This window comes from Melospiza georgiana, chromosome 7 (assembly GCF_028018845.1).
Source record: "Melospiza georgiana isolate bMelGeo1 chromosome 7, bMelGeo1.pri, whole genome shotgun sequence".
In the NCBI taxonomy this organism is placed as follows: Eukaryota; Metazoa; Chordata; class Aves; order Passeriformes; family Passerellidae; genus Melospiza; species Melospiza georgiana.
Genome location: NC_080436.1, coordinates 38,941,558 through 38,957,487, shown reverse-complemented (window position 1 = coordinate 38,957,487; position 15,930 = coordinate 38,941,558). Strand labels below are relative to the sequence as shown.

Here is a 15,930-nt window from a genome sequence, read left to right as displayed (position 1 = left end):
GCTGGGGCCGCCGGGCGGGCGGGGCCGGGGCCCGGGCAGCCGCTCACAGCCCGCGACACGCCCCGATCACAGCCCGCTCACAGCCCGCGACACGCCCCGCACCCGCCCCGCACCGGGCACGGCCGCCCGCGGCTGCGCGGGACCGCCCGCCTCCCCCGCACAGCGCCGGGGACACCCGAGCGAACACCGGTGCTGCGGCTTGGGCTGCCGAGGACACCTTGAACTGCGCCTTCAACTGCCCCAGGGACACCTTCCACTGCACCTTCCACCATCCAGGGACACCTTGAACTGCCCAGGGACACCTTTCACTGCACCTTCAGCTGCCCCAGGAACACCTTGAACTGCCCAGGGACACCTTTCATTGCACCTTCCACTGCCCAGGGACACCTTCTATCTGTCCAGGGACACCTTGAACTGTCCATGAACACCTAATACAGCCCAAGGACATATTCCACTGCCCCAGGGACACCTTGAACTGCACCTTCCATTGCCCAGGGACACCTTGAATGGCCCAGGGACTCCTTCCATCTGTCCAGGGACACCTTGAACTGCACCTTCAACTGCCCCAGGGACACCTTGAACTGCCCAGCGACACCTAACACTGCACCTTCCATCATCCAGGGACACAGCCCACTCTCCCAGGGACATCTTCCACTGCCCCAGGGACACCTAACACTGCCAGGGACACCTTGAACGGCCCCAGGGACACCTAACACTGCACCTTCCATCGCCCAGGGACACATTCCACTGTTCCAGGGACACCTAACCCTGCCCCAGGGACACCTTGAACTGTCCCAGGGACACCTTCTACTTTTCCAGGACACCTTTCACTGCCCAGGGACACCTAACACTGCACCTCTCACTGTCCAGGAACACCTTCCACTGCACCTTCCATTGCCCAGGGACACCTAACACTCTCCCAGGCTGCTCCAAGCCCCATCCAGCCTGGCCTGGGATATTTCCAAGGATCCAGGGGCAGCCCATGCCAGGGTCTCCCCATCCTCAGAGCAAAGGATTCCTTCCATCTACCTAAACTAAATTTCCTCCAGTCCCTCTCCAGCTTCTCGCAGATGCTGGAAGCCCAGTGTGGGCTCTGCACAAAACCTTCTCCCAATGCCTCTCCTCACCATTCCCAGCCTGTCTCCATGGAAGGTGCTCTGGTTTCCACACCAGCTCCGTGGTGATCCTCTGGATTTGCTCCAACAGAGCCCCTCTCCAAGCTCAAAGCTGCCCCTGGCATCTCCCCACAGCGTTTTTCTCCCTCTGCCTCTGGCACAGCTGGGTCTGTGACCAGGCTAAAGGATATTTTTCCTGGAATATTGCTCCGTGTCTGTTCCTGGGAAGAGCAGCAGGAGCAGTGGTGCCTCTGGGCTCTGACCTTGCTCCAAGTCCTGTCCCATGAATCAGCATCTGGGAAAAGCAGCCTGGAGCCTGCTCCTCCTCACAGGGAGCCTCTCCTCCTCCTCCTTCCCTAAAAATGCTCCTTCCTTACCTGATAAAATCCCCTCCCTCCTGGCTTGTTTGTTTCCCTGCACTCACATGATTCTAAACAGTCTGAAATGCCACAGGAAGGCTCCTCCTCCTCCTCCTCCTCCATCAGTTTCTCCCGACAGGAATCTCCTGCTTAAAGAGGAATCCAGACATCCATGATGTCTTCTGGGGAGCTGCAGAAGCTCCAGCAGCTCCTGGTCCTGGTTTCCACCAGAGTTCCACCATTCCATTACCCTCAGCTGTGCAGTTCAGATGAGGGTGGACAATCCTGCAGGGTTTTGATGGAAATCTCCCTTTCTTCCATTACCTGAGGTGGCTGTGAGGAGCAGGCTGGCAACAAAGCCTCTCCCACCCTTCCTAAAAGCAATTCCATGGGGGAGAGTTAGCAATGTGCAGCATGTGATAAACCATTATTACATAATGGGATTTATTCCCCTGGATTATCAATTATCCCTTTTATTTCTCTTACGTTTCAAGCTTTTACCCTGAATAGCAAATTTGTTAGTCATGACAAGTAGGGGCTTAGTCATAAAAGACGAGTCTTTGGATGAATTAATCCTTATTTTCCTCCATTATGGAGTGCTCATTTTGGAGTGAGATAAGCAAAACTCGATTTTTCTATTAGAGCAGGTATAATCAGCCATCAGGAAGAATGCAGAGAGCCATCTCTCCTCAGCAGCTTTGTCACAAACAACGTGACATTGTCTGGAGCACAGACAATACTGAATTGTCACCCTGCTGCTGCTGGTTTTACTACTCAGTGCCAGATGAGGTGGAGCAGCCTGGCAGGAATGTGAATTTTGGGGCAGATTTGGGAGTGATCAGCACCTCCCTGGGTCTGTGAGCTTCCCCCAGGCTGGGCTGGGTGCCTGAAGGTGGGATGGACAGTTAGATGGGAACCTGCTTTATAAAAACCATAAAAATACAGAAAAGCACAGCTAAAATACCTTATTGTTCTCACCTTCAAGCATTTCTCTCACCTCTCAAACCATGTCATTTCCAGCTGTACACTGACACAGACATCTTTTATGAAAAATCCTTTCCTTAGGATTTTTTCCTCCTGAGAAGCCTCAGGAACAAAATGCAAACAATGGTTATCTGCTGCTGTGGGATGCAACAGGTGCATCTGGGATTGGACTCATGTGGTTGTTTCTGATTAATGGCCAATCACAGTCAGCTGGCTCGGACAGAGAGTCCAAGCCACAAACCTTTGTCATAATTCTTTGCCATTCTATTCAATTCTTAGCTAGACCTCTGATGAAATCCTTTCTTCTATTCTTTTAGTATAGTTTTAATGTAATATATATCATAAAATAATCAATCTTCTGAAACAGGGAGTCAGATCCTCATCTCTTCCCTCATCCTGAGACCCCTGTGAGCACCATCACAGTACACTTACAAGAAATCACTTAGATATTAGTTTTCTTAGCTTAGTAACACCTGAATATATGAAAATTGCCTTCCTACCAGCTCCACAAAAAGAGAACCTGGATGTTATCTCCTTTTCCCACCTTCCCAGCTCCCCAGTACAGCTCACCCTGGCAGATCAGATATGGTCTGACAGCAAGTTCTGATTTTTCTGAAGAACTGAAAGAACTGAGCCAACCTCAGCTCAGCAAATACCCCAAGATTTCAGAATAACGAATACGAATAATAAATGAACAACAAATCCCCTCCTTGAGAGCTGGGGATTCATAAAGGAATGAGAAAATTCCATTTCTCTGCAGAGGAGCCAAGGTGTTGAGGCTGCAGGAAAACCAGGGAGGGGACAGGGGACAAAGCAGGGCAGGGATTGTGACAGAGGTGATCCCACAGAAATGGGGCTGATGCCTTGTGCAGGCTGCCCTGGAGCAGGGGCTGGGCAGAGCCCCAGAATAAAGCAGGGATTCATTCACAGCATCTCCTCCATGGATCCACCTTGGGCAGCACCAGAGCCCAGCCAGGGCTGCACCCAGGATGAACCAAAATGGCCCCAAAATGCACGAGCGCTGCCGGGGTCTGTCCCTGGGATCAGTTCTGCTCCATTTGCACCTTGCAGTTCATTGTCCCATTGCAGCTTTAGCCCCTGCAGTCCCACCCTGCTTGTTTTTCTCTCTCCAGCCCACGGGGTTTGTGCTCCTGGGCTGAGATTTGGGTCATTTGTCCTTGGTGCCCAGCTGGAGCAGGAATTGTTTTGTCTCCCTGCTCTGTGCACAGAGCTCAGCAATGCTGGATGTGAAGCTCAGAGCCTGAAACATAGAAAAGCCAAACTTGAGGCATCAGGGGAACATTTCAGCATTCCCATTGCTCCCTTTCTCTGCTGCCAGGCTCCAGGAATGGGCTCTGGGTTTGGGAGGGAGCTGCAGGAGGAAGCACAAGGTTGAATTTCTGCTGTGCTGAACAATTGCGCGCAAGGAGCAGAGAGGCAGCGCTGGCCAGGGGCGGGAGCTGCCAGCAGGAGAGCAGCGTTAATGCACATCCCATTGATCCCGGGCAGGAAACCTGAGCTCCTGGTGCCGCTCGTGCTCAGATGTGGCTCGGGTCAAGGGGCTGCTAAAGGATTTCTCCCAGGAGGGACCAAAGGGGTGGGATCCCCGTGGCAAAAGGCGATTTTAAATGTCACCCAGAGTTAACGTCCCACAGACACTGAGAGTGTCTGGGAATGGGAATGTTTGCAAAGGCAGAGCGTGAACGTGTTTAGCAGGAGTAAAAATAAATATAGGCAGGCTGGAGAACAGGCAGAAACGAGCTGGAGAGTGCTGAGGAGGCAGCCAGGAGGAGCTGAGGGTCAGGAATTATGTGCTCTGCATCCCCAGGGAGCATCAAAGGCACGGACACATATCCACAGCTCAGGAGGGACTGGGTACAGGAACATTTGGCCAGGGAGGGGAAAAATTCCACAGCAAAATGAACAGGATCTGCAGCACTGACACTCTCAGGATCATTATCACAGACCCAGCATCTCCCTGGACCAGACAGGTGAGGATTTCTTTGGGATCAGCACTGCACTCCGCACTCCTGACACTCTCAGGATGATTATCCCAGACCAAACATCTCCCTGGACTAGACAGATAAGGATTTCTTTGGGATCAGGGCCACAGGGGTTGCTTTCCCAGACCTCCACAGGAGTTTGGATGTGCAAGTGGAGCACTGGCACTCCATGAGAAAGTGCTTGGGGCTGTGCTGGCAGGAATTGTTTCTCATTTGCAAGACACTCCAATATATGCTTACTTAAAAAAAAGGTAAAGTACACACATAAATCTCAATCTCCATATAAATTATTCACGTTATGCAGAGTCATGTACTTGGTGTTAACCCATCTAAAAAAAAAATGGGTTTGCTCAAAATAAATAAATCGATTTTACCACTGTATAAAACAGCAAAACATTTCAGGTCATTATTGAGTACACAAAACATTTTCTCCAAGTTACCATCTTTACATTTGGGTTAATAAATCACCTAAATAAAAGGGTTGTAACTCGGGAAAAAACTCTTGTCTTTGCATTACAGGAAGTTTTAAAGCAGCCATAAAAAACACTGAAAGGGCAGGAAAGCACTAAAATAACCCAATCCCAAAGCACAAAGGCTCCGTGGAGATGCAGAAAGAGTTAAGCAGCATCGCAGGCAGCTGATGCCATCTTCTGGTGTCACTTACAGCGCTGATTTAAACCCCCCTGCGCCGAGTCGGGGCGGATCAGCATCAGGAGCAGGAAAACGCCGCTGTTTGTGGTGTCCTTTCCCCAGGGGGGATTAGGATCAGGTTCAGCATCAGGAGGAGGGAAACGCCGCTGTTTGTGGTGTCCTTTCCCCAGGGGGGATTAGGATCAGGTTCAGCATCAGGAGGAGGGAGCGCTGCTGTTTGTGGTGTCCTTTCCCCAGGGCAGGATTAGGATCAGGTTCAGCATCAGGAGGAGGGAAACGCTGCTGTTTGTGGTGTCCTTTCCCCAGGGCAGGATTAGGATCAGGATCGCGTTCAGGATCAGCATCAGGAGGAGGGAGCGCTGCTGTTTTCAGGGTCCTTTCCCCCAGGGCAGGATTCAGGATCAGGTTCAGGATCCGGGGCAGGGAGTGCTGCTGCTTTTGGGGTTCCTTCCCCCAGGTTCGGGATTCAGGATCAGGTTCAGGATCAGCATCAGGAGAAGCAGAATGCTGCTGATTTCGGGGTCCTTTCCCTCAGGGCAGGATTCAGGATCAGAGGAGCACTGCTGTTGGGAGGGTCCTTGCCCTCAGGACAGGATTCAGGATCAGGTTCAGGAATCAGGATCAGGAGGAGGGAGCGCTGCTGTTTTTGCGTCCTTCCCCAAAGCGGGGTTCAGGATCAGCATCAGGAGGAGGAGAACGTTGCTGTTTTTGGGGTCCTTTCCCCAGGTCAGGGCTCAGGATCAGTATTAGGATGAGGGAACGCTGCTGTTTGGGGTGTCTTTTCCCCCAGGGCAGGATTCAGGATCAGGATCAAGAGGAGGGGAACGCTGCTGTTTTTGGGGTCCTTTCCCACAGGGCAAGATTCAGGATCAGCATCAGCAGGAAGGGAGTGCTGCTGTTTTTGCATCCTTTCCCCCAGGGCAGGATTCAGGATCAGGTTCAGGATCATCATCAGGAGGAGGGAGCACTGCTGTTTGTGGTGTCCTTTCCCCCAGGGCAGGATTCAGGATCAGCATCACGATCAGGAGGAGAAGAACACTGCTGTGGCTTCTGTGAGCCACAGAGAAGTTTGACAAGAAGATCCATTTTTACCCCTGAAATTTTGGGGTTCTTTCCCCCAGGGCAGGATTCAGAATTCAGGATCGGGATGAGGAGGAGGGAGTGCTGCTGTTTTCAGGGTCTTTTTCCCCAGGGCAGGATTCAGGATCAGGATCAGGAGAACACTGCTGGTTTCGGTGTCCTTTCCCTCAGGACAGGATCAGGATCAGGAGAACGCCGCTGTTTGTGGTGTCCTTTCCCTCAGGACAGGATCAGGATCAGGAGAACGCTGCTGTTTGTGGTGTCCTTTCCCTCAGGAAAGGATCAGGATCAGGGAGCGCTGCTTTTTGTGGTGTCCTTTCCCCAGGACAGGATCAGGATCAGGAGAACGCTGCTGGTTTCGGTGTCCTTTCCCTCAGGACAGGATCAGGATCAGGATCAGAACACTGCTGGTTTCGGTGTCCTTTCCCCAGGGCAGGAATTCAGGACCAGGATCAGGGAGTGCTGCTGTTTGTGGTGTCCTTTCCCTCAGGACAGGATCAGGATCAGGATCAGGGAGCGCTGCTGTTTTCAGGGTCCTTTCCCCCAGGCAGCTCTCAGTCAGTGCAGGTGTCACCATTGAGTCAGGAACGGGAAGAAAGGCGACACACTCCATGGATTTTCAGAAGGCACAAAAAGCTGACTTTACCACAATCTCCCGATATTTACAACCAGCATTGCTCACCCAGAACCTGATTGGTTCTGATGACACATTGGTTAATTAGGAACCACCCTTTGGTAAACAAACACCTTATTGTGAGAAACGACTGCTCAAAACTCCAGCTGCAGATTGGTTTTCATTCGTTCTCAAATTCTTGGGATAGTTTCTCTGCCTTTCTGTCTCTGGCCGGGCTGTCGTATCCACACGCGGGGCTGCAGGAGCGTCCCCAGCCCTGGTGGCACAGCCAGCCCCTGCCACCAGCCCTGGTGAGTGGCACAGAGGGGACACGGCAGCTCCTGCTGTGCCACAGATGAGCCCAAGCTTTGGGAAGCGCAGCTGAGCCGTGCCCGGGGTGCTCCATCTGCTGCTCCTGCCCTCCTGGGGACGCCACACCCATCACGGTGATGTGTGCTGGCAAAGTGACACCACTGTGCCCAAAGTGACACCGCCGTGCCCAAAGTGACACCACTGTGCACAGGGCTGTGGCCTCCCACCAGATAAACAGTCTGAATCTTCTCATCTGCCACAAGTTCTCTGTAATCTGCCACAGTTATTGCCTCCCTCCTTCCTTTGCTCCTCCCTGGGTAACTGCACTTGTGCTGGAGTTAAACCAGAGGTCTGTGGGTTGAAGGCAGGCTGGACTAAACAGATTTTACTGTTCTTAGTCTTAGAATCAATCCTAACTTCAGGAAATCTGTCAGGCTGGGAGGGTGGGGAGGAGCTGGAATGGAATGCCCAGAGCAGCTGTGGCTGCCCCTGGATCCCTGGAAGTGCTCAAGGCCAGGCTGGATGGGCTTGGAGCAACCTGGGATAATGGAAGGTGTCCCTGTCTGTGATCACAGGTGAGTTTTAACACAAACCATTTTCAACACAAACCATTCTGGGATCCAGGGATTCCAAAAGTGATTGGGGTTACTTCACTGTTACTCCCTGTTAGTTTCATATTTTAGTCCTATTTCAGCTACGTTATTTTATTGTTATTTAAACTGGAGTTACTATTACAAAACAGACAATAACTGAGTTTAATTCATAGCAAAATACAACTTACATGTGTGCTCATTAATTTTTTGAGATGAAACCATTAAAAACCATCTAAAGGACACAGAAATTGCATTTAGAGATGGAGCAGGGGACTGAGAGAAGAGGGAAGTCACTGAGAAAAGAGGGAATGTACCCTGAAATTCCCTTTTCCTCCTGCAAGGCACCTCAGGAGCAAATGCTCTGTTCAGTTCTCACATCAGGAATGACACTTTGGGCCCTGTCACTGCAGCAGGATGGCACAACCCAACCAGAGCAGAGCCCCCACTGCTGCTGGCTCTTGCAAGAACACATCCAATGTTTCCTACATAATTGGCTGCTTGGATCAGCAGTAATTATCTCCCATGTTTCTCTGTTCAGGTGGCAACACTTGGATCTTCACAGCTCACCCAACTTACTCAGGAAAGACTCCCTCTCCCTCATCTTCCTTCTTTAATCTACCAAGGCTTTAATTCACCAGGTTATTCCCAGTCTTTCCAATGTTGCAAACCCTCAAAGCAGCAGAAACATGGAAGTGAGCTTTGAAACTGTTTCTCTGCAGGCAAATCCAGGGGGCCTGTTGGGATGACAAACACACACCAAAACTGCAGTCAATCCATAAATAAAAAAGAAATCTTTTAGAGAAAGAACCAGCATTTTCTATTCCTGACATGAAGTCCAGCATAAACTGCTTAGATAAACCAGGATTCCACACTCTTACCTGAAAGATATTCCCAATACACAACAGAACAGAAATCCCCATTCCAGTCCTGCCGCAGAAATGCACAAAAAAGGGAATTCAGATTGAACAACATATCCTCAACATGTTCAAAGAGCACAAAACCACCTCAGTCAGTGGCAATCCCAGCTGGACAAAGGATTTTACAGCACTAATCCCTCCCCTTTCTCTTTTTCTTCTTTTTAATGAAGATTTCCAAGGCCTGCAGCATCATCCACCACTCCTCCCCTTCTCCTGCACTAGAGGCACACAGAAATTCTGCAAGGACTATTCCAGTTCTGTTCACAGAAGGTTTCATCAGCACTAATCCTTTAAATGAAAGCCATTCCACAGCTGGCACTTACCATCAGAGCCTTGGGAGTTTATGGATCCTTCTCTGCACCTCACATTTTCCCAGAATCCATTAAAAGTTTGGAGCTCCAGCTAAAGGTTTTTTAAGTAATTAGATGAGGATTAGACTCCACGAAATCAGAGATACACAGCAATCTCAGAGACATCTTCTGGCCAATTTTCCCTGAAAATGATACACTGAAAATGATCTTTGTAGTGAGAAGAGGCCATGCTAAGTGTACAGCTTTCCATCTGCAGAGGAAATTACTTCCCATTTTCATTAAGCCTCCAAAGGGTTTTGGGGATGGTAGTGAAGCAAGGTTATTCCTAGATATCAAGGAGAATTTTTTTTTTTTTTCTTTTACAGACTCAGATTTTCAACAATTCTTAGAAAATCATTTATACTTCAGACTATCAGCCATTCCCTGAAATGAGCCCAGCTCTACAGAAAGGCTGGAAGGATCAGACAAAGTGGAATTTTCAGGGAGCAGCAATCCCAGTGAAGTCCCAGTGCCCCCCAAAGCTGCCACCACCCCTCACCTGAGCAAGGCAACATCTTGGGTTCCTCTATTCCCAACAGGAATAATCTATCCTCACCTCTCCCTGCAGACATCACATGGAATAAAAACAGAGCATCAGTTAAGCAAAAACCAGGTAATTTTAGCCATGTGAGTTTGTGATGAGCTCTCGGGATTTAAAGCTCTGCAAGTTTTTAGCTGCCAGGACTTTTAACTCACACAACATAAGACAAAACAGGTTTGAACACAGCTTGGATTAAAAATAGTTCTTTATATAGAAAGCTAAGATGGAAAATACACTGACTGCATGACAGAGACAAGGTTTTCCTGGGAGGGTGAGCCTGGACTAACAACATCTCCAGGTTCCTTCCAACCTCAGTGATCCTGGGATTTGTAATACAGAAACACCCAAATATGGAGAATAAACCAGCAGAAATTCAGCCCATTTCTTCAGCAGGGCAAGAAACTCCCACTCCCCATTTCCCCAGGTCTCATCCTGTCACAAACACATTTTATGCAAAATCCTTTCCTTAGCATTTTTTCTCCTGAGAAGCTGAGAGGCCTCAGGAACAAAATGCAAACAATGGTTATCTGCTGCTGTGGAATGCAACAAGTGAATCTTTGATTGTCCATGTTAGTTGTTTTTAATTAATGGCCAATCACAGCCCAGCTGTTGCAGACTCTCTGGTCAGTCACATGATTTTATTATCATTCCATTACTTGCTATTCCTTGCCAGCCTTCTGATGAAATCCTTTCTTCTATTCTTTTAGTATAGTTTTAATACAATATATATAAAATAATCAATCAGCCTTCTGAAATAGAGTCAGATCCTCATCTCTTCCCTCATCCTGGGAGCCCCACACATCCCAGCCCTCCCCTAGCACAGAATTCCTGCAGGCTTCTGGAAATTGTGCATGTGCTGGGATCAGAGGATCAGAGCCCTGAGCAGTGCTGCTGCCCCTGCTTGCACTCTGTGAAATAACCACATCTGCACCATGGGCAGGTTTTGATATGTATTTTTATTTCCCTGCAGTTTTCACTTATCAAGAACAAGTAACAGGGAAAGTTGTCTGAACTAGTGCATAAACAAACATTCGGAAACACCACTACACGTATCTAATGTACAAGAACCGTATAAAAAAAGTCACTAAAACACTACACTACCAAGGTGTCCAACGCTTACAGTCAGACTTTTTCCAACCCGTTACTTGCCTTGTAGCCACAGGAAAACTCTCCAAAATTGAAAAGACAATCTTGCCACAACCCTCCCTCCCCCCCCACCACCTGGGATGGCTCGATAGCTAGACATCCAATAATGAATTATTGCAATGATATAGAATGCAATACATACCTGGTAAAATATCCTTTAACGTGGTGTGGTACAGTTTGAAAGCCGGTTAAAATACGCAGTCTTCGGATAAAATGGCATCAAGGTGAAAATTTTCTCAGATCTGCACATTTGGACATGTGCCAGATGCATAATTTTCCTAGTCAGTTTTTTTTTCCTCTCCTGTGTAATTATTTTTTATAAACTGGTATTATAAATAGAAATATACATTCAAAATATATGGAAAAGTGAGTTACTACATTAAATTTGCATGTATCGATCCATCCCTTTCCCCTGCACAGTAATAGAAAATACTATTTTGCCTTGAACTTCATATTTGACAGTGAAATGCCACTAAAGTATTTACCAAAAAGTCCATCTAGTCAAATTGTGAAACAAAATGAACCAAGTGAAAACTTTACATTTCCTTTAGAAAAAAATTACAAGAATTTTTGTTTCCTAGCTATGAATCTTTAACTTTTTTTTTAGACACAAAGTTGCATTTATTTGTACAAGATACAAAATGTAAACATGGCAAAATAAATAGTTTAAACAAGTGATGCAGGATCCCATGTCATGCTCATGATCCCATTAAAGAATTATTTTTTAATCCATTCAGTTGCAAATTCAAGTGCAAAAGCATGATGATGAATATCTACTATTCAAGTAACAGAAATAATATTGATGATACAAATAAACTATTTTACAAGGTAGTGATTTTCCCAATTTTACAAAATTTACATTATATATCGACTTAATACACGATATAACGGGAGTCCATTCAGGTCTGGGTGAGTTCTCTGTGACCCACAGAGTGCTGTGGTGGCATTCAGCTGGCACAGAAGGAGCACAGCGTGACCCAGCTGGGACAGCTGGGGGGTTATGTCACCTCCATGGCCACTGTGGTCTCCGCCAGGCCGTTCAAGCCCAGGCGCTCTGGCTCGTGGTTCTCTCTGCAAGGAAGGAGCAGCCACAGTCAGAGCACATCTCACACTCTTCTACCCACTGATTGCATATTTCCACACACTTATTGATTTCATATTTCCACACACTTATTGATTTCATATTTTCCACACACTTATTGATTTCATATTTTCCACACACTTATTGATTTCATATTTTCCACACACTTCTACTCACTGATTTCGTATTTTCCACACACTTCTACTCACTGATTTCGTATTTTCCACACAGTTCTACTCACTGATTTCATCTTTTCCACACACTTCTACTCACTGATTTCATCTTTTCCACACACTTCTACTCACTGATTTCATCTTTTCCACACACTTCTACTCACTGATTTCATATTTTCCACACGCTTCTACTCACTGATTGCATATTTTCCACACACTTCTACTCACTGATTGCATATTTTCCACACACTTCTACTCACTGATTGCATATTTCCACACACTTCTACCCACTGATTTCATATTTTCCACACACTTCTACTCACTGATTTCGTATTTTCCACACACTTCTACTCACTGATTTCATCTTTTCACACAGCTGGTAGCTGCACCTTAACACACACACTGCCAAGTTTATTTGGAGTAAATACTGGCACTCAACAACTGCTCTTATTTAACAGTGCAGTGCCTTCTGTGAGATTATTGCATTTAACTGTCCATTGTCAGCCAAAATTATGGATTAAACCCCTAAAAGCTCTTCTGAAGGAACAAAATCAAGATATGATAACTCAGCATCAGTTATTCTGTTAATGTACCGAGTGGTGTAATTCCCATTCTGCTTTAGCACTCATTTTTCACTTGTTTGTTAATAACCATTTTTTACTTTTCCAATTTACAAACATGACTTTTTGTTTTTTGAAACCCCATATAATCCAGGAGAGACTTCAAAAATCCCAAATATTGCCATTTTCAGAACAATTTGCCAACTGCAAAGCTCCTGCCATTGCTATGAAACATCATCCAAGTATCCTCCTGAAATAACAGTGCTGCTGTTCAATGAGAATAAACACCTCAATGGTTGGACTTGATGATCTTAAAGGTCTTTGCCAACCTAAACAATTATGAGTTATGATTTTATATGCAAGATATGGGTTGTTTTCTGGTGTGTGTTTTACATAAATATGTAACACATATATCCACATGTAAACATAAAAATACACGTGGCAGCCTGTACCTTACAATACTACACAATGATTTAGAGGGAACAAGAGGATAATTTGACAGAATCTACTTGAAAATGCTGCATGAAAAGGGACAAATGAAACTATTAAAATTCAAACACAGCAGAAGTTGACCAAAGTACAGGCGCCTAAAGGCAGGGCAGGTTATTTGAGGGGTTAATTTGCAAAATCAGCTCTTGTGGTTTGCCAAGGCCATGCTGAGGGTGCTGAGAAGCCTCTGAGAGGTGAAACAGATTCCCTCTAGTGCAGAGCCTGCCATGACCATGGAGAGGACACAGGCTGAAGCTGCACCACGGCAGGGTCAGGTGGGACATCAGGAAGGATTTCTCCATGGAAAGGGCTGTCAAGCACTGCCCAGGGAGGTGAGGGAGGCACTGCTGAGGTGGCACTCAGTGCTCTGCCCTGATGAGATGAGGGTGAGGCCCAGGTTGGACCCTGACTTTGGTGATTCCTACCCAAATAATTCCACGATTCAAGCACAAAATGAATAATCCCAAACAATCCCACGATTCAAGCTCCCACAAAAAGAAGGATTTCTCCATGGAAAGGGCTGTCAAGCACTGCCCAGGGAGGTGAGGGAGGCACTGCTGAGGTGGCACTCAGTGCTCTGCCCTGATGAGGGTGAGGCCCAGGCTGGACCCTGACTTTGGTGATTCCTACCCAAATAATTCCATGATTCGAGCACAAAATGAATAATCCCAAACAATCCCACGATTCAAGCTCCCACAAAAAGAAGGATTTCTCCATGGAAAGGGCTGTCAAGCACTAGCACTGCCCAGGGAGATGAGGGAGACACTGCTGAGGTGGCACACAGTGCTCAGTTCTGATGAGGTGATGGTGAGCCCTGGGTTAGACTTTGACTTTGGTGATTCCTACCCAAACAATCCCACGATTCAAGCTCCCACAAAAAGAAGGATTTCTCCATGGAAAGGGCTGTCAAGCACTGCCCAGGGAGGTGAGGGAGGCACTGCTGAGGTGGCACTCAGTGCTCTGCCCTGATGAGGGTGAGGCCCAGGTTGGACCCTAACTTTGGCGATTCCTACCCAAACAATTCCACGATTCAAGCACAAAATGAATAATCCCAAACAATCCCACGATTCGAGCTCCCACAAAACCAGGAGCCCTGTCCCCACTCACCTTGCTATACTGCTGATGGCACTGCTGGGAGTTACCTTTGGCACTCTGTCCATGCTGGCAGCAACTGTGGCAAGTTTTAAGGCAGTTGGCGAGGGCGCTGAAGTCCGTGTATTGATGTGAACATTGACTGGAGACACAACGCTGACGTTGTTGAGGTGCACGGCGCTGGGCAGGCAGGAATTGTTCATGGGCAGGGCCTGAGGGCTGCTCGTGCACAAGGCTGGGATTAAGTGGTTTGTGGTGCTGTGGCCAACTGTCCTTACGAGCTGTACAGTTGAGATCCCTGGGCTGGATGATAAAGCCATGTTGGTGGAGTATAAAGTTCTGGAGGTTCCTGTTAGGCAGAAGAAATGGTGGGTGTTAAAAAGGTGATGTTTCTTAGATGAAAAGGCAAAGATTAACCTCAAGGGCAATGCTTTGAGTGTGTAAGTCATTGATGTCCATATTTTACAGTTTCACAAAATGGTAAAAGTCAGAAGTGGCAGCTTGGCATGCTGCCATTGATGCCTTAGGATTTAGCTTTTATATTTTTCAGATCCTGTACTGCTTTAGGGTATAACTCTAAAACTCCACAGCCTGTCAGCTGCTGTTCTCCTGTTTTATTCAGACAATCCCTCTAGGCCTGAAACTCAGACAGCTCACTGTCTCAGGCCCAAAAAAGTGTAAACAAAAGTGAGCTGGGAGGGGGGGAACTGGGGGTGTATCTATGACTTCATTACCTGAAGCTGTAACTGGAGGATTAACCCCTGATATGCAAATGGACCAAACTCATAATTATCTTAAACACTTGTGATCATTTTCCATTTTGTGTGTGGCCTCTCAGAGGCTTCTGACTGCCCAAGGTGCATCTACTGAAGGCCTTTAATAAATACCCACTTTTATTCTCTAAATCTTGCCTAGCCTCTGTTCCAGGCAGCCACTCCAAGGCAGCACCATGTGCCTGCTCTTCCACCCTCAGAGCACTGCCCTCTTGGCTATGAACTCAGAGAATCACACACAGATCTCTCTCTCTATGCTGGAACTGCTCCAGCTTATTGATTTTATTCAGTCGTGTTTTTTTCTCCCTCTATTCATTTCATATTATCATTAACCCAGCCTGGCAGAAGGTCTATAAAACTAATCACATCATTAGCTGCTAAAACAACAAATTACTTTAAAAGCCTCTTCTTTGTCTTGGCAGCCCAAATCCCATTTGCCTCTTGGCACTGTGGAGATGGCACCAGCACAAGCAGCACCACAGGAGGGTGGCAGGGGACACTTTTTGGGACAAATCCTAAATGCAGTGAAACTTGAGGCTAACAGTGATGTCAGAAGAAATGCCAGTAAAGGCTGGTTAGTCCATTTTTGGCTGAATATACAAGTGAGGTAACAACCAAATAATGAATCAATTTCTCCATTTCCTTCTCAAAGTACTTAAATGTTTTAAGCAGTTGATTTATTCTTTCATTACACACTCACACTGGTTTTAAAATGCTGTCATTTAGACTTTTGATCTGAACAGGTTATTAGAAGATAAAGACTACCAAAGGAGAAGCAAATAATGCTCTTCCAAGGTAAAGAGCACTTGGTGGTTTCATATCCATTTTAACATCATCTGTTGGACAAGGCTCTCAGGCACAGGGTGGGATTCTCAGGGCTGTCCAGAGGAGTTGGACTTTGATCATCCTTGTGGGACAGTAACAGAAAATTTTGCCTTACTATTTTGCCTTGAACTTCATATTTGACAGTGAAATGTCACTAAAGTATTTACCAAAAAGTCCATCTAGTCAAATTGGGAAACAAAATGAACTCAGGATATTCCATGATTCAAACCACTGCTCCAAAGCACTTCAGAGAACAACACTTCAAACGATCAC

The 15,930-nt window shown here is 47.0% G+C and overlaps 1 protein-coding gene across 1 annotated transcript in view; it reads right to left on the bottom strand.

Annotated features, from left to right (window-relative positions):
- Positions 1 to 10,455: 10,455 nt before the first annotated feature.
- EPC2 (enhancer of polycomb homolog 2) overlaps positions 10,456 to 15,930 on the bottom strand; it is a 38,268-nt gene continuing 32,793 nt past the window's right edge. The window contains exons 14-15 of the mRNA XM_058028322.1: positions 14,075 to 14,408; positions 10,456 to 11,735 (exon numbers count right to left, since the gene is read on the bottom strand). Of these exons, the coding sequence (XP_057884305.1) occupies positions 11,663 to 11,735; positions 14,075 to 14,408 (407 nt within the window). The 3' untranslated portion in view covers positions 10,456 to 11,662. The remainder of the gene's footprint in view (positions 11,736 to 14,074; positions 14,409 to 15,930) is intronic.